This window comes from Scleropages formosus, chromosome 12 (genome assembly GCF_900964775.1).
Source record: "Scleropages formosus chromosome 12, fSclFor1.1, whole genome shotgun sequence".
Taxonomy (NCBI): Eukaryota; Metazoa; Chordata; class Actinopteri; order Osteoglossiformes; family Osteoglossidae; genus Scleropages; species Scleropages formosus.
In genome coordinates, this window is record NC_041817.1 from 16,303,316 (window position 1) to 16,321,857 (window position 18,542).

The following is an 18,542-nucleotide window of genomic DNA, read 5'->3' on the forward strand; positions in this document are numbered from 1 at the left end:
GCTGCTAAATGTCATTGTCCCTGTTTTGTAGATCTGCTTTCTCTGCAGTAGCCAGTGTTTGCAAGAAGCGCTTCTCTGGGGACTTCCTTTTGACTGTGTCCTAAATTCTCCTTTATTCCTGGGCCTGTCACAATTACTTGCCTTTGTCTTAGTGTGGCCAGAGCTCCACTGCATTGTAGGACCATGCCAACAGCTACCGCTGACATGCGCAGAAGGCTAGTGGTACAAGTGACCCGGACCTTTAGAGAAGGTGGTATTTAATACACCGGGCACTGATGCGCCACTTTCGAGAGTGGAGCGATTTTAAAGAAACCCTGCAATCTTGCAGTAAATCGGCAGCGGTTCCATGTCTCGGCGTGGTAGTGTCTTGTGACAATGTCTCAAAGTAGGTGACTCAGTGTGTGTATGCGTGTGTCAGTGTTGGCAATTCTTCTGCTGTCATAGGCAGTGGAGTGAGTGAGTGCAGTGCTTTGCCAATGGGGTCAATTAAGAGGATAACTAGGAAGAAGGGACCGAGCTACCGCCACGTCCCTGGGCCTGCTGGCTGGCTTTTGTGAGGATGTTTCTGCTTGGTTACCCCCTACGATGGGGGGCAGGTCCGATCGCCTTTGTCAGCAGTGTAGAGCAAAGGCCTTGCGGTACACCACTGATGGAGCGGACAAGGAGACAGCGGACGACCATCTGCTGCCCGCTCTATTCATCTTGCACGCAGCTTCTTCGTTCCCTTGCTCTTTCAGGCCGTCACATCTGGTCCTTTGTTTTCAGAAGCCCCTGTCCGCTGTCACTCCCTCGCTTGTCTCGGGCTTGGCTGTATTTCAGATGGACGAACAACGTGCGGTCGTTGCGTGTTTGTGTCACTTTCATTAACCAAACACTAGATGACATTCATTTGCACGTGATATTCATTTTCCCTTCCAAGATATTTACTTAACACCATTTGCCAAGTAGGAGGGGCTCATTATCAATATCTTCCTAGTAAGAGAAGTGCAGAACTTTCATTCTGTTAAAAACTGTAATTTTGAATTACTGTATGTTCCAGTCTATGTAAATGTTCAAAAATTCCCTAAAACAGGTTTTCAGATCCTTGTATTTGTAGTCCCAGCTTTTCAGATCCTTCCTTTCTGTCCCAGCCAGGCTGTCAGGACCTTGTTCTCCTATCAAACTACTGTTTCTGCCCCAGCTTGCTTCTTCCAAAACACTGTGTAGCATGAGGGTGTGATTGTGTAAGCATGCTGGAGCAGACTGGACACATGCTGGGTGCCGCAAATGAAATATCACACTTTAACTCACAAGGTGAGAGGGAATATGAGTCCAGGTGAGGTGCTTCCTGCAACCAGCTGTGAAAGAACCTCGCTGACATGTAACATCACCTTTGTTAGGTGACCTGATTCACACCCCAGGCTTTCTTTCCAAGGACCCCAGACATATGTTTTCATGACCAAAATGTGATCCTCAAAATCTGAGATGATTGGGAAAGGCTAATATCAGTGAGTGTATGCCCTTTTCCTCATTGTAACATCTTGACAATGAAGGTTTTATTATTAATTTCATGTTGATGCATTTCTTCATGGGGGCATGATGGTGCAGCGGGTTTGGCCGGGTCTCTGGTGGGTCTGGGGTTCGAGACCTGCTTCCGGTGCTTTGTGACGGACTGGCGTCCCATCCTGGGTGTGTGTGTGTGTGTGTGTGTGTGTGTGTGTGTGTGTCTCCCACCCCTCCAGCCTGAACCCTGCGTTGCAGCGTTAGGCTCCGGCTCGCCTCGACCCCGCTTGGGACAAGTGGCTTCAGGCTGTGTGTGTGTGTGTGTGTGTGTGTGTGTTGCATAATCATTTGATATAATGACTAATGAGAACAGAGTAGTGTTTCAGCATACCTCCATGTATTTATGCTGTTGGTTGTATTTGCATGATGGTTTGTGTCTTGATGGCTGTGCCAGTCGAGACAGACGACCTAACATTTCTGAAACACTTGTTCCTCCCTGGCTCCACAAAGGCACCAATCTACCACTTCATCTCTTATCTCCTTGCTCTTCTGATGTACTCAGCTCCAGCCTTAACTATTTATTTCAGTCCCCGGGTATATTGTTCCCACATTTATCTGACTTTCCGGTCCTGATAATGAGGTTCTAAAAGCACCACTCCGCCCTTTCAGTGGAAACAAGGCTATGCTGGCTCCTGAGGATGGTAAAATAGAAACGCTTAGGGAAACGAAGTGCGTTCTGAAGTCAGTTTCTTGCCGTGCCGGGAAATGCCTGGTGACGCGTACTGCCTTTTTCGCGTGGCAAGAATGGCAGCAAGCACTTAATAATTCATTAGGATCGATGTCGGCAAGCCCTGATCTTAGATCAGATTCCTCTGTGCCGTGGTGGCCTAGTGATCCTCGTATTTTAACATTCAAACATTCCTGCCAGATGAACAATACACCCAACACTCCCTCTTTCATCAGACTGAGGGCGAAGGGGGGATTAACACACCTGAGCGAGTCACAGGATGGGGGTGGGGGGCTACTGGGCCACTTGAAGTGAACTGTGCACGACAGAAGACAATGGCGAGGACCGACATGGGCCGGTAGTGGGAGGGAGTGGCGGCTCCTATGAAATCAGCCTTAGCTTCCTCTTATTGCTTTTGCATTATTAAGCACCGTTGCCTCAAAGTCGTGCGATGTAGGTCAGGGACATCTGGGGAATTTAACAGAAGGAAAGTCAAATGGAAATTGGTTATTTTTACAATAAATAAAAAAGATGCTATTGTTGATGCTGCAAATGCTGGGCTTTATGAAAAACATTTGTTTTAATACCTTTTCAACCCCCTTTTAGGTGTGTTTTTTTTTTTTTTGGAGAAGTGATGAATAAACCATCACCATTATCTAGATATGCACTTACTGACAATGAAAGAGTGAATAAATAGGGTTTAAAAATCCCTAGCTGGTATTTTGGGGTTTGTGTGTGTGTTCAAGCATCAAGTTTACAAAAATTCTAAATTAATTTTAAAGTATTTCCTGTTGTTTTTCCCTGCCTTTGCCAATTTTTTTTTTTTTTTTTTTTTTCATTCTAGTTTTCAATGTACTCGTGTCTGAGTGTTGATGCAGAAATGTAATTGCGTGTTTTTCGTTTTGTTGGGATGCAAATCATTTCTGTATAGAAAAGTGTAAACTATGTGCACCTGGTCTTTCCTCACATTTTCTACCTCCTTCTTCACGAATCTGATGTGATTCCAGTCATTTGAAAGGTCCCCACCCCTTTTCAATTTTTCTGTGAGCTAGAATCTGAATATTGGGCCTGCCTTACAAAGACTTAGTTTTTTCCATTCCAAAATTTTCAGTAAAGCTCTATTCGAGATTCGAACTCAGTGGACCGCAGTGATATTTCTTTCAGATGCTTTTTGGTTTTTTTAATTGTGCTGAGGTTTCTTTGCACACATGGTCTGATAAGCAGATGTCAGCACTGGGATTCTTAATGAGAAGACAGACCTTCTCCCTCTGAGAATCACGCAATTTTTCCCACTGCTGACCATAAGACACATACATTCCTAATGGCAACAGACTGATGGGATTGTGGCTGTTTGATACGTTCACTCGCACACGACAAGGCCATTCAGCAGTAGCTTAAACTGTGTTGAATGAAATCCATTCATTTTCTGAGAGTCACACAGCCCAAGAAGTGGAGCAAATATACTTTGTCAACCTCTTTTGACATTGCGTTACGTGCAAGTCCATTGCGTGTAAGAGATGGTTCTGTTACAAGATGTTCTATATTTCTTAGATTCAGAAATGGCTGTTTTTTAGTATAAAAGCAGCTGTTTGTTAGCGTGAGATGTGTTGAGTCACTGTTCTTTATTCCAGTGTAACTGTGCCATGACTCATATTGTAACTGCGTTTTAGTGTAAACACAGCTCTGCATCACTCTGAGACTATGTCTGAGTATAAGCTCAGCTCTCATCTAGTGCGTAACTGTGTATAACACACACAGGAACTGACTGTACTGCTGCGCTGCTTTGCAGGGGGCCCGAGTCTGGGTCAGGCACAGGGATCAGCTGCTCCCGTCTACAGTCAGCTCCTGTGCGGACGCCTCCTTGGTTCTCACTACGGACTATGGAGAGGTAAGACTTTGTACAACACCGTCCACAGTATATGGGAGCGATACGAGTACTGTGCTTTTCCCTGGATCCTCAGTCAAACATGTTGTTTTGCCTCTTAAGTAGAGTACCTCCATCAGTGTCTAACTGGCTCATGTTAGATTTGAACACTTTAGTGCCTCATTGTTCCTTCCCAACATGTCCACACAAAGAGCATTTTAATTTGTTGACTGCCTTTTCTTTTTTAAAATCGGCGGCTCCACATGAGGAATGTTAGATAATTAGCGTTTGTTGAGGAGCTCTAATGTTCTCCCAGTTCCCATATGCCAAAGCTGTATGTTTTTCCTTAGGCCTGGGAGCAAAGTTATGGGAAGAATGGCAGGAACAATGGCCCATAGCACACTGAGCCACGGTCTCACGTGCACTGGCTCTCTGGCATCAGGTGGACCTTTTGTGTCTGGAGGAAATCCTGCTCTGAGCTGATCTGTTGTGGGGGATAGGGGTGGGAGGGATGTTGACAGTCATATCAGGCCACAGTGTTTGGGAATCAGATGTTTTAGCAGAGGACCGTGCCTTAGTAACGTGGTACAGTTCAAGTGCCTAAATCCTGCAAGCATTCATGTTTGCAGTCGCACAGTACAGACAAGTGCTTAGCTACCCCCTAACAAGGCTACTGGCTTCATCTTCACACTAGGTCCATAGAAATTACTTTCAACTCCCTGTAACTTACTGCTCCTCCTCAAGCAGCTCTTGTGTTCATAAGGTAGATTTTTGTGCTTCAAGACTGGAAGTCTTCGTCTTGTTCTCAAGAACCATGTTCGTTACCCGTTAAAGGTGTGATTTTGCTTAACGGTTGATAAGCAGCTTTTGTTTTTCTGCTTTGTCCTGGAAGCATCCATCTAAGTTTCCTCTGGCTCACGTTCTTGTTCTTCGATATTTGCATGTTCCAAAGGACTGTAGACCCAAGCTAACTGACCTTCACGCGCAACTGTGGGTCGTAAAATAAAACTGCATGCCCAGGACCACAGGGGAACGGTATCTGTATAATCTACCTTGGGCCACTACAGTGAAGACCCCCAGGCTTTGCTGGTGTCGAAGGCCAAGCACTATTTTGGGGACATTCTACGATACTGACAATGTGTGATGTGGCTAAATGTGGCCAACACATGTGCTGACATGGGTGCTGAATCTTTCTTGCTAAGACAGATGGGTAAAATCCCAGCTCTGAGCAATTCTGTGGTGTCTGAGCTGAAATTCCTTAATGTGCAGTTTACTGGTGTTGGGGTTTTTTGATCATTTTAACAGTGGAACTGGAAATATCTGAAACTTCCTATATCTAATCTATACAGTTATGATGAATAACACAAGCTAACGAAAGTAATAAACAAACATGCCAATTTGCAGTAAAACGGGGATTGTTTGACTGCACCAGACTGGCTTTTGCAAATGGTGCTGTAGCTGGAGAGTAGAACAAAGTCCATTCTTGAAAAAACTACATCTGCACTCTGCTACCATTTGGAAGCTGTAGTCAAATGGCCAGCAACCAGCATCCAAAACCGCAGCAGGCATGCAGCCATAAAATGGCCATCATGACCGAAGTCTTCATGTCAGCCTTTGCCTCCCCTCCATGTGATTCTCTAAGAGTCAAGGGAAAATTGAAGGAGTGACACCAGAAAGACTCCCCCGGAGAATATTATGCACTTGCCTTCATTTGCTTGTGTCTGTTACCGTGGGAGCAGGACTCCCCTACTTTTGGCCCCAGGCAAGTAGCAGCTGGTGGAGTATCAAGGCAGTCTGCGTGTGTTTTGGACAATAGCACACTTCCACTCAGCCCCATGCTGTGCTAGTTGTGTGACTCCTCAGGAGACCCTTGCAGTCCGTACATGTCCACTTAACAGGTGTGTTTGGTGGTCTGTGATGGAGCTGCTTTTCATTGTGTAAACAAGCTTTGAAAGGCCCAACTGTACAAAGCCCACCCTAACAACGACACACCTAGGAGTAAACCCACATATCACTCATTTCATCACTAGGCCTTTTTTTGGGTTCATCCTCCCTACCCCAGCTGCTTTTCTGGGGCTTTTCCCCTTTCTGGGTCCATATGGCACCAGCAGAAGTGCAGGGTCTCGTTTCCTGGCAACAGGAGGGTACTGAGGGATTGCTCCAATGGGCTGTGTACCTCAGAGGTGGGGGTTGGAGGGATTGGACTGCTATGAACAGGTGTAGATGTTGGTGGAGGCCTAGTTTTTGTATTCGTTCACTCCTCACTGCTCTCTCCTACTTTGAATTATTTACTGCATTTGCATTCCCTCTGTTGTCAGATGGGCTCTTTTCTCGTTCTCACGCTACAATAATACCTTGTTGGCACAGACCCTGTACAGCAACACACAATATTGTTGCATTTAATGATGTACTCAGTTGTATTTGTTGGTTTTCAGTTCGTTTGATAACGAGGACCAGAAATGTGCTACCCAGTTCTTCTCAATTTGACTGTTTCTTTGCAGGAACAATCATAAAAAAAAGTCAACGTAGGTAAAATATTCGTTTTATTTACCTGTGCTTGTGTGTGCTTTATTCTGTCTTATCTGCCCTGTGTTTCTTCCTGAGAACTGGAGTCATCTGTTTATCATACAAAGCTTCTGAACATGAGCAAATGCTGTGATTTCCACTCTAAGAAAGTCCTTTATTTTCCCAGGTGATTTGCTTGCAGCCAGGGGAGATAAGCAGGGAGAAGGTGTACGCCATGCACCAGACCAGTATCAGTGGAGTGGAGGACATGTCCACCCTGGTGGAGCTTCATGAAGCTGCCATAATGCACAACCTGTACCTCCGCTACTGCCAGGACTGCATCTATGTAAGTGCCAGAATGTTCTGGAAGGAGGCAGTCCTGGTACAGCTGGACTCCATTCTGAGCAGCAGCCAGCACTGCCAACTGTGCTCCCTATTTCTTGTACCACATTGTTTTTCCTACTGGAACTCTGAAGATGCATCCACTTAAAAAGTTTTGCATCCATTGGTTTGGAGTCAAGATGGCAGGTGTTTCCTGGCTAGAGCCAAGTCCATAGAAGAAAAGGCCAGTTTGGGAGGGAATGACTGAGACTTCCTGCGCTGAGGAAAAACATCAGCACTGTTTGCAAACCTATAGCCTTGTATGGTATCATTTGTGTTTAGGCGTCTCAGTACGTGGTGGTGATTCCTTAGCTGAAGGAAATGGAGTACAGGTTGCAGGAAATTGTACTCGGCATATCTTTGGTCTGCTCTCTTTAAACAGACTCTCAGACTAATCGTAAACAATAGAGAAGAATGGATTTGGGTTGCTTTTTATGTACTTAATCTGAAGAATAGACGCACAGAATGGAGTGTGTTTACTCAGAACAAAAACATTCCACAGTCCAGTTACTCATTCTAATATGTCTGCAAAATCACTGTAACTTGAAGCAGTCAGGGTCATATATCTAGGTCATATCTATATTATTTTGTTCTCGTCGTCTTGCCCACATTGTAGGTCATTATTATAACTGGTGGACTGTTGTTTGAAACCTGACTCTATTCATTCACATGTAACACTGTTTAGCATGAATCTGTCTGAAAACATTTTTAATGAACTTGTCACGTTTAAGGTGCTTACGGTGTGTGAAATTAAACGCATGTATGTATGCATTTACAGACATTATTTTTTTGCCTACTTGTTTTAACAGCTGCAATCATATTAACTATAGGCTGCTGTATAGATTATGTATAAATCATGTTCTGCTACTTTGAAACCACAGTTTGTTATGAATATTTACACTGTATTGAAGTAGATGAAATATGAACATGTTGCTCTGCTGCCTCTTGTGCTGAAAGGAGAAAACTGCCTTCTTCAGAGCTCTCCAGGCAGCCAGATCTTATATTAGGATCTCTGCACTAAAGGTTTTAATTCTGATCTAACTGTGATCAGTTTGGCCAATAAAGGACCACAGTTGAATTTTGTTAATTGTGCGGCATCCTGGCAATTCACAGCTGCCCTTTGTTTCCTTCTGATCACCTTAAATCCACATGACCTGGCTGGCTTGCAATTATGGGTTTGTTGTAGATTTTTCTTTTTTTTTTTTTTCTTTTTTATTTTACAAAAAACATGACCTGCAGTTTGCATTGTTTTTCTACCACTCTTGGATTATGGCTTTGATTTGGATTATTCCGATTACGAAGGATTGTTCTTCGTATTCATGTATTCGACTGTTGCAAATTGAGTTTTGATTAGGTGTTTTAACCTGAATTAAGTACTGTCTTAAATGTGCTTGTACCCTGCTTTCATTCAAAGCCACTAACAATGCAGATGCTTAGTAATGAGGTATGTGCTAAGTAAATGATAATGTTGAAGCATTTGGAAGGTATTTTATCTGCCAGGAAACCTGCTTATTTTCAGATTTGTATCAGAGGGATTTTGAGATAAGCTTGTCAGATGCAGATTTCTGTTCATTACCAGTGCATGTTCACTCAGTAAAAACACACGTGCCACTTTTACCCATTTCTTCGCCTTCTCCCTCCCCACTGCAGACCAACATTGGCTCCATTTTGGCAGCGATGAACCCGTATAAGCAGATCCCTGGGCTGTACGACCCAGCTGCCGTCGAGCTGTATAGCCAACACCACCTGGGAGAGCTGCCGCCTCACATCTTCGCCGTGGCCAACGAGTGCTACCGCTGCTTGTGGAAGAGGCACGACAGCCAGTGCGTGCTCATCAGGTGAGCTTGGCGACCCTAGGAGAGGGACATCCTGCAGGGCGAGGTCATCACTGGCAAGACTTGCTTGCCTGTCTGAAGAGCATTATATGTAGGAATCAGTATTTCTGTATGAGGAGTGTATCCATCAGTTATCAGTAAGTGCTTGTCCAATGTAGGGTTGCTGGAATCCAGAGGCTATCCCAGGAACATAGAATGTGAGTCAGGGTACACCCTGGACAGGGCAACAGTCCATCACAAGGCAACCACACACTCAGTCACTCAACAGACAATTTAGATTTGCCAGTTCACCTGAAATGCATGTTTTTAGACTGTGGGTTGATACCAGAACACCCAGAGAGAACCCATGCGAAAACGATGAGAACACGCAAACTCCACAGAAACTGAGCCAGATTTGAACGGGCATCCAGACAGACAACCCAAGAGCTGTGAGACACCAGCACTACCTTCTGTGTCACCCCACCACCCTTACGAATATTATAGATAAGCAAAAAAATCTTGAAAAGATTTCAGCCCTAAGTCTGTGTTGCATGTTTGCTGCGTGAACACGGTAAATGTTTTGTGAAATTAAGTTTCCGTATTGCCAGTGGTGAAAGTGGTGCTGGAAAGACAGAGAGCACCAAACTACTGTTGAAGTTCCTGTCGGTCATGAGTCAGAAATCTGCTGGGACTCCACCTTCGGAGAAGACCACCAGAGTGGAGCAGGCAATTGTGCAGAGCAGGTGCGTACACCACATACGAAGAGGGTCTAACTGCTGAATGACCTCAAAGATCAACGATGTTCAAAGTCGATGCTTTTTGGCTTTGTCACAGTCCAATCATGGAGGCGTTTGGGAACGCGAAGACCGTCTACAACAACAACTCAAGCCGCTTTGGGAAGTTCATCCAGCTGCACTTCTCCCAGAGTGGCAACATCCAAGGGGGCTGCATTGTTGACTGTATCCTTCTCCTACTGCTCCATCACACACAGGCCTGCTTACTCACAAACATGTGTACATACATGTGGCTACACAAGCACATGCTTCCAGGACTTCTGGTTTTTTTTCAGCCAACTTGTCTTCAGGTAGTTCTAAACATCTGAAATCTGTATCAGCATTTTGTAATGTCACTCCTTAACCTCTCACCTACAGATTTACTTGAAAAGGTAACCCTGTACTCTCCCCTGCTGTTGATTTGTCCACCTTTGCACCCCAGTCCTTCTTGGCTGCATGCAGCCAGGTGGTGAAAAGTGTGAGACTGGAGTGGCAGCACAGCTTATTGCAGAAGTGCGAACGTTGCATTTTTCTGAGAAGCATTCGATCTCGATTTCAGAACCGTGTGGTGCGTCAGAATCCTGGAGAGAGGAACTATCACATCTTTTATGCACTGCTAGCTGGAGCTGATGAGGACCACAGAGGTAAATGTGATACACAGCTCCCTCTGCTGAGTGAATGCATGGAGACTTGGAGTGGTCGCTGTGGAGAACTCTCCCAAAACCTCTTCCCTGTCCCAACTCATTTTAGACTGATGTGATCTACCATTGAGGCATGCAATTTGTATGGTTCACATGACGCTTGCGTGTCTTTATCAGAGCTGTACTTCCTTGAAGAGCCGCAGAACTACCACTACCTGCGCCAATCTGGGTGTGTGAAGGACAAGAGCCTGGATGACAAACGGCTATTTCACAGCGTTATGGTGAGAAGCACTGCAGATTAGTCTTCAGTGTGTTTATAGGGTGTTGAAAAATGTTTACACATATTTACTTTTAAGCTCATATGTTTATGATAACAGATGGTTCTGTGGGTCTCAGTACAAAAATTTTTTGCATGGCTGACTGCTCTACATGTCTTTATTTTATCCATAATTTGGTTAATTTTTTTTAAAACTGAGACTTCAAGTGTGATACAGAAAAGCATCTAAGCAGAACCTTTTTTTTTTTTTTTTTTTCTTTTCTTTAAAGTGTGCAGTTGTGGCTTTATGGTGTGCTGAGCTGGAAATGTGTGTGGTGTCTGGCCTCCTCACCACAGGAAGCCCTAAAGGTGATGGAGTTCACTGAAGAGGAGATACGAGATGTCTTCAAGCTGCTGTCTGGAGTTCTGCAACTGGGCAACATTGAGTTCATGACTGCGGGTGGGGCTCAGATCACAACCAAAGGAGGTGAGATACCAGCCATTCTTGAGGAAAGTATCATTTTGCAATGGGTAACGGGGAATCCCATGAGAGGAATGTGCGAAGCTACGCATCCTTTAAATCTGGAGTTACAGTTCCTCGGTCTGCAGGTTACTAAACGTGTTTGGACAATATTTCGAAAAGGATGAAAATACTGAGTCCGTTGGTCTGAGCTTCATATATTGGCACTACAGCTTTCTAGCAGGGTCATCTCTGAGATCAAGTATTGAGCTCATACCAGCTTTTCCTCATAGTCTGACTCTTCGTGTAGTTCCAGCCTCTGCCTAGACCAGTCTCATGACTGTTCTGACCATTGTGTTTGGTGTGGCATGTGTCTTTCTGCTATGGTCTATGCGCTGACTCTTCCTTCCTTTGTATTTGCAGTGGTCAGCATTGTGAGTGATTTGCTGGGCCTTGATTCCTTCCAGCTGTCGGAGGTTCTGACCCAGCGCTCTATGATCCTGCGTGGAGAGGAAATCTGTTCACCCCTTACTGTGGAGCAGGTGATTCTTGCTGTTCCTGACCCACCTCTCAATATACAGTGCTGTTTGAGAGTATGTGAACCCTACAGAGATGGTCATTATTCTTGTATAAAATATTAAAATAAACTAATACACAGTTTCTGAATCGCTTGTCCCATATGGGGTCGCGGGGAACCAGAGCCTACCCGGCAACACAGGGCGTAAGGCCGGAGGGGGAGGGGACACACCCAGGGCGGGACGCCAGTCCGTCGCAAAGCACCTCAAGCAGGACTCGAACCCCAGACCCACCGGAGAGCAGGACCCGGTCCAACCCACTGTGCCACTGCGCCCCCTTAAACTAAACTAATAACATCTAAATCTAAAAATATTCATTTATTCGTTTTATAAGTTTTTGATTTACACACTGAATTCTATGTACTTACTTGGTTTAACCAATGCAACTTGGGGTTCACTTATTTTTGAACCTGCAGGACTACTGCTGCTGTTCTGCTACACAAGATTTCCTGTAAAGCAACATGTGGAATCCTATTATGGCAAATAAGAAAAACTGCTTCTGAGTAAATAATGATTTCATGGTAAAATGGGACACAAGGGATTCACATACTGCAGTACTATATCTGACCATCCCTGCTACCAGCGCTTCTTTAAAGCCAAGCTCTGGTGCATGTGCGCACGGTTCAATAAATGAGCGGACATGGCAAAACATTAAATGTGCATCTGGCTTCCAGTCCTCAAAAATTTTCCTCAACAAGCAGTCATTATAAGCTTTCTGGTGGGTACCTGCTCCTGCCAGGCCAGTATGTATTGTAACTGTCCATGTCTTTCTCTGTCTTTTGTTTTACAGTCTAATATCATGGCAATTCATGTTAATTTCTTCATCATAGTGCATGTATTTCAATTACAGCTAAAAATTTTTGCTGTTTGCACATCCTCTTTGAAATTAGAGGAAACATTGCTGGCTACCAGCATTTTCACCTATCTATCACAGTGCTGAGACTAACACACTTGCCTAGAAATTCTTCAGCATTAATTTTGTCTCCATGACTTTATACCATTCCCCGTTTTCATCTTTGCGAAAGTTCCCATCTAGTGACTTGGCTAGCCTCTTACAAGAGATGAACAGCCAGAGGCCCAGCAGTGCAAAGGGCCAACATGCAAGACCACTGTGCTTCCAGCAGGGGGAATCGAACCCATGAATCGCAAACAAATAACCGATTGACTCTATGTTTTTAAGATTGTACACCACCAGAGCAGAGAAAATGTTTCAAAGTAGTGTTTGCATGAACAACTTTCACATTCTTCCCAGTTTTTGCATGAAAGGTTTTTCTACTGCACAGTTTTTCAGCCTAGTGTGCTTTTGTCACATTCCAATGAAATAATGTTTTTGATTGCCTTGCTGACAGAAAGCCTGACGTTCCCAATTATTTCCCCAATTGTCTTTTCAAAGGCTGTAGACTCACGGGATTCAGTTGCCATGGCATTGTACTCGCAATGTTTCTCCTGGATCATCATGAGGCTCAACCAGAAGATCAAAGGGAAGGACAACTTCAAATCTGTCGGAATTCTGGATATCTTTGGATTTGAGAACTTTGAGGTGAGGAGTCCCTGATCACCAAAACTCACAGAGGAGCTTAAATCTCTTTGGGCGTGGAAGATAGAAATGGGTAACCCTCTCGTACTGAGATAATATGGTCATGTGACAGTCTCTGTCCATTTATCCTACCCCTAGGTGAACCGGTTTGAGCAGTTCAACATCAACTATGCCAATGAGAAGCTGCAGGAGTACTTCAACAAGCATATCTTCTCCCTCGAACAACTGGAGTATAACAGGTCAGCTTTGCAAGAAGGAGCTTCCACCTTTTGGTTCTGCTTTATAGATACAGTCTATCAGACACCCGATTATTTAACACGCTTTATGCTCATAAATGTCAATTTTTTTCTTCCCTTTAGGGAAGGTATACACTGGGAAGCCATTGACTGGATGGACAATGCGGAGTGTCTGGATCTAATAGAAAAGGTAACACTCCAGCAGTGAGAAAGCACCGAACCCATAAATGCGACTTGGAGCAGGCTCTCCCAGGATTTCTATTTGTCAGAATAACAGGGGACTTGTTCATTCTTCTCAATTTTTCTGGCTGGTCTGGGATGGAGGGAGTGGCATACATTTCAGTGATGTGAACTGTGGCGATTGTCTCTTTCTCCCCCCCCCCCCCCATCTCAGAAACTGGGCATGTTGGCACTCATCAATGAGGAGAGCCGCTTCCCCAAAGGCACAGACTACACCCTGCTGGAGAAATTGCACAGCCGTCATGCTGTGAGTCTATGAAAAACACTCCTGCCCACAGCAGGACACCCTTGTATTATATTATGCAAACTGTCGCCCACACACACACATATGTATGTAAGCATGTATACTCAGTCAGAATTGTGTCATGCCCACTAGGTATATGAGCTGTAACAAATTAAGAACTATTACGTGGGGTGTCTTAAAATGCTCCTCTGTCCACAGGCAAACCCATATTATGTGAAGCCTAGGGTGGCTGATCACCAGTTTGGCATCAAACACTATGCTGGAGAGGTAATGACCCATATTGGTACGAGCCTGTAACCCCTTGGATGTGAACTGTACGTGAACCACGACTGTTGTCGTATGTCATGTGTATCAGAACTTCTGCATGTGCTTAACATGCAGCTCTGCCCCCACCGCCAATGCAGTGGCTTTCTGTAAACGTGATGGTTGGAGTATCTCGTCAGTCTATTTGACATGGGAGAGTTTATACTCAAAATTCTATATGTGTTTCATTATTCCGGTGTTATATTAAAAAGGTTATACAAGTAACTGTGACCTTGACATACACAAAAACAAGGGGCGGTGATTTGGTGAATGTGGAGAATTTAAGCAGCAGTCTTATTGCATGTCCTGTCTTCTGGTGCCTCTCGTGAAGAAACAAATGCATACTTTCCACACGCCACGGCCTTTGTGCGAGCGGGCAGACTGGCTGTGGGCCGGTATCTCAGTATCACACGCCAGCTAGGCAGTGAGGCAAGACCTGGCTCCCCTTTTGCTAATTAGTTTGGACTTGGGACCACGATATCCAGAACCCACCACGCCAGCCTCTGCTAAATGACTATCAGCCATGAGTCTGCCAAGGAGAACAGGGGGGAAGGTCAGCTCTGGGTCAGGACAGGTCAAAAAAGTTCAGTTCTGAGTCTTAAAAGGTCAGGAAAGGTCATCCCTGGGCATGTTGGCAACAGGAGGCCTTATGTGTGCCAGGGGGAGGCAGAAAGGCAGGCTTTCACTGGTGCCCTTTGGAGACACCACAGCACAATGCCTCCACAGTGATCGAGCAGCCAGAAGCCACACGCCTGGCTCTCGCGGCAGTACGTGAGCCACCACACTCCCCGGCCCACCTCCTCCACTGGCAGTGACATCAAAACATTTATTACCTGAGAAGGAGGCTTACTTTGCAATGGCTTCTTAAAATTATCAACCAAAAATATGCGTGAAACAACACTGATAAAGTGAGTATCAGAATCCAATTTATTTGGCCAAGTATGTACACGCATACAAGGAATTTGGCTTCAGTTCCCAGTGGCTCATAATGTATTCAACTCAATTTATTTTTATAGAGCACTCTTCTCATGTAGTGACACAGAGCGCTTTAACACAGGCATAAGGCAAGAAAAACAAATATATCCGATAAAGAAACAAAGAAGACAGTTGACTACCAACTATCGTAATATAATACTTTTATAGAGCTATAAGTATGCCTACTGGCCACGGAGGAAAGGAACATAAGCCCCCAACTGAAAATCGAAGGACAAAAAAACCTCTGGGGGTCCAAGGGCCAGTGTCTGCCCACCCGTCCTGGGTATTCTAGATTAAATAAGTTCTAAGGCAGTTTACAAGTAATAATGATATTGTTGCTATAAGGTATCTTGAATCCCCAACTCAGCATGGAATGTCTCATCCATCATGGTAGTTGGTCGTCATCTTCTAATGTAGACAAACAAAAAAAACACAACGTATATATACACACATATAAACATATACATACAGGGATTCATTTTGGGGGGAGGACTAAATAATGAGGGAGGGAATAAGTAAAGGGGGAGAAAGTATTGCACAGACTAACATGAATCAGCTGTTCGCGGACATAAGTGTGGGGAAAGAAACTGTTTTTTGCATCTGGTTGTTTCGGCACACAGTGATCTGTCCATCTGATAGAATTCTGTAATTGTGCGTGCGTGCGTGCGTGCGTGCGTGCGTGCGCGCGCTGACCACCTCTCCTTCTCCAGTTCTTTTCCCTGTGTCTGGTCACCTAAACAGATTCTTTCGTGTCATAGTCACAGAGTGGTGTCTCTCCACGGTAGGTCCTGTACGATGTCAGGGGGATCCTGGAAAAGAACAGAGACACATTCAGAGATGACATTTTGAATATGCTGAAAGACAGCAGGTAAGACTTTCAGCATCCTTTTAGTTCTAGCATCAGTTGTAGCAGCAATGTGAACAAACATTTCTACATTAGAGACAAATATTTGTTAGTAGAAATCTAGTGGAACAATATGCTCTTTTAATATTGGGCACATGGAGAATGCAGACAGTTATGTTATTGGTCTTGAATTTTTTCAGTCTGTTTTTGCTCATGTGTGTCTTGGGACCTGTGTCTATCTGTCTGCCTCAGGTTGGACTTCATCTATGACCTGTTTGAGAGGGTGGGAAGCAGAAATGGCGAGGAGACGCTGAAAATGGGTACTGCCAGACGCAAGCCCACCGTTAGCTCCCAGTTTAGGGTAAGAATGGCAAGGGATTATGAGAAGAGAATGGTTCATCTGTGTGACTTGTTCCGAATGCAGTGTAGGCCAAATCTGATAGAGGTTTTATGTGTATATCTTTGTTTTTTTTTTATTTTTTTTTATTTTTAAAAAGTCCATAATGTGTGCTCAACTGATCATGTGCTGCTTGGGCATAATGGAAATCCGTGTGTTTCACTTGATTGGTTTTGACCAAAGTTTGACCTGAGCTGCCTGGATGAACTTTAAATCCAACAACAGATTACTGAATCATTGTGTTTTGGTTTTCAGGAGTCTGGAATACTGTGCTGCATTGTGCTGAGTTGTGTGTGCGTGTGTGTGTGCACACATGAGCGTGCCTCCTGCCCTGGGGTTTACAAGGCACACAAGGACTTCCAGCTCCACATAGATGTAGTTTATAGAGGAGCTGGTGGCATCTCAGTGAGGAAAAGCAATGGGTTGAAGGGCTTCAGTTGTCACATTGCACAAATTCTTACCATCTCTGACACATGCACGCACGCACGCACAGAGCCCAATAAAGCTGTGCTCAAGTGAGCTGGAGATTCGAAGGCAGAAGCTTTAATCAACAGGAGGAATTAGGTGGAGGAAAGGGAATTCGGTTATTACCATAGCATGTGTTTTATGAGCCGTGCTTTCTGTCACACAGGACTCTCTTCACTCTCTCATGGCCAGCCTCAGTGCCTCCAACCCCTTCTTCATCCGCTGCATCAAACCCAACATGGAAAAGGTAGGCTCAAAAACTGATGATGCTGTTCTGCTGCAGTGTTCCTTCTCCGTGATCACACGCATTCTGCTTCATGTTTGCATGAGTGAAATTCCAAAATTCAGGTGCAAAACTTCAAAAGGCTGACATTGCACTATTGAACCCTATCTTGTGAAGCACATCACTTTATTTCTTCTGGAATCCCAGAGGGCTCCACTTCATGCTGTTAAATTAACGGAGTCGACAGTTATCGCTGTCTCAGTCTTTATGTTTTGTTAGTACCAATCCCCTAGTGCCATGTGCACTCAGAGAACAAGGCGAACTTATTGGAAGGTATGAAACAAGAGGAGCGAAACCCTGGCTATGCGTGAATATGATGAAGGTCCCATTGCAGCTCGTCTGAGTGTTACAATGCCGGGAACGGACTGTTCCGAAGCCTCCTGGGGTTCTGAAAGGAGCCCTTTGTGCTTGAATGAGCAGCGGTCCAACGTCAACGCCTTCGCTTTCCTGCTGTTTGAGGCCGCTGGGTTCAGAGGGCACAGCTCTCTGTTCCCACTGCGGTGCGCTAGCCAGTTGACCTCTGGCCTGCACCAGTGGAATATGGAGAGCCAAATCATGATGACACAAAGCTACAGGCAATATCCCCCCAAAAACTAACTTGGTGCAGGGTATAAATCTCATTGCATTAGGCACTAAGGGCTAATCCAAAGTGTTCTGCTATAGATTACATGCATGAAGATAAGATGATCTCTGGGGGTGTGGAGGTTCCTCATCCGCTTCAGGAGCGTCAGCAGCCTTCCTTATTTACGTTCTCTGTCCCCTCGCTGTATTCTGTTTCTGCACCCTTAAATGCGTATATCAGACTTCTGGAATTCACTAGATTCCCTCAAGCGGCCCAAACACCTCAAAACACAGTCTGCACAATAGTGCTTATTCAGGCTCTTCCCCATGTAAAATTGGAGCTTAACTAAGAGCCATACCATTGGAAATGTTTTCCATATCAACAATACACATTGAACAGGTGGAGAAGGGGTTCACTGTTATTTAGTCTGCCTTCTGCCTGTTCTGTTCCAGTGCTTTCAGCGTTGACATTCCACTGTTTGGGTAACAGTCCGGAACGGCAGTATAGGCACCATGCCCACAAGTTCTGTACACTGAAGCAGGGTACACTTACGTCACACTGTTTTACCTGATTTATCCGAGTGAAAATGTAAATATGGATGATAAAGGTAACATGTCCCTGGAAGGTAGCACATGCAAAGGTCAAGGTGCTTGACTTTTTACTGCTTAACTTGCAGAATCCAGGTATTTTTGATCCAGAAGTGGTCTTGAATCAGCTGCGGTACTCTGGGATGCTGGAAACGGTGAAGATCCGTCGTGCTGGGTTCCCTGTACGCAGGACCTTCCAGGACTTCCTCAGCCGGTAAGAACTGCAAAGTTTTTGCCCAAGTCACTTCTCAAAGTCAGCACACCTACACTGTGTTCAAATAGTCAGAGACCAGTGGTAAGGTTTTAGAGAGTACTGAGCTGTACCTGTAAATGGATTCAAAACAAGGATCAAATAAGTGTGGCATTACCTTATACACACAAACACAATGGC

The 18,542-nt window shown here is 44.8% G+C and overlaps 1 protein-coding gene across 1 annotated transcript in view; it reads left to right on the plus strand.

The window, feature by feature from the left end:
* Positions 1–18,542, plus strand: part of myo10l3 (myosin X, like 3) — a 49,031-nt gene that overhangs the window by 12,766 nt on the left and 17,723 nt on the right. Inside the window, exons 2-20 of the mRNA XM_018729568.1 lie at positions 3,999–4,097; positions 6,766–6,924; positions 8,610–8,797; positions 9,382–9,516; positions 9,608–9,732; positions 9,925–9,938; positions 10,106–10,190; positions 10,365–10,468; positions 10,801–10,930; positions 11,327–11,445; positions 12,872–13,018; positions 13,154–13,254; positions 13,375–13,441; positions 13,646–13,738; positions 13,934–14,002; positions 15,799–15,881; positions 16,110–16,218; positions 16,886–16,966; positions 18,241–18,365. Coding sequence (XP_018585084.1) covers positions 3,999–4,097; positions 6,766–6,924; positions 8,610–8,797; positions 9,382–9,516; positions 9,608–9,732; positions 9,925–9,938; positions 10,106–10,190; positions 10,365–10,468; positions 10,801–10,930; positions 11,327–11,445; positions 12,872–13,018; positions 13,154–13,254; positions 13,375–13,441; positions 13,646–13,738; positions 13,934–14,002; positions 15,799–15,881; positions 16,110–16,218; positions 16,886–16,966; positions 18,241–18,365 — 2,033 coding nt within the window. The remainder of the gene's footprint in view (positions 1–3,998; positions 4,098–6,765; positions 6,925–8,609; positions 8,798–9,381; positions 9,517–9,607; positions 9,733–9,924; positions 9,939–10,105; positions 10,191–10,364; positions 10,469–10,800; positions 10,931–11,326; positions 11,446–12,871; positions 13,019–13,153; positions 13,255–13,374; positions 13,442–13,645; positions 13,739–13,933; positions 14,003–15,798; positions 15,882–16,109; positions 16,219–16,885; positions 16,967–18,240; positions 18,366–18,542) is intronic.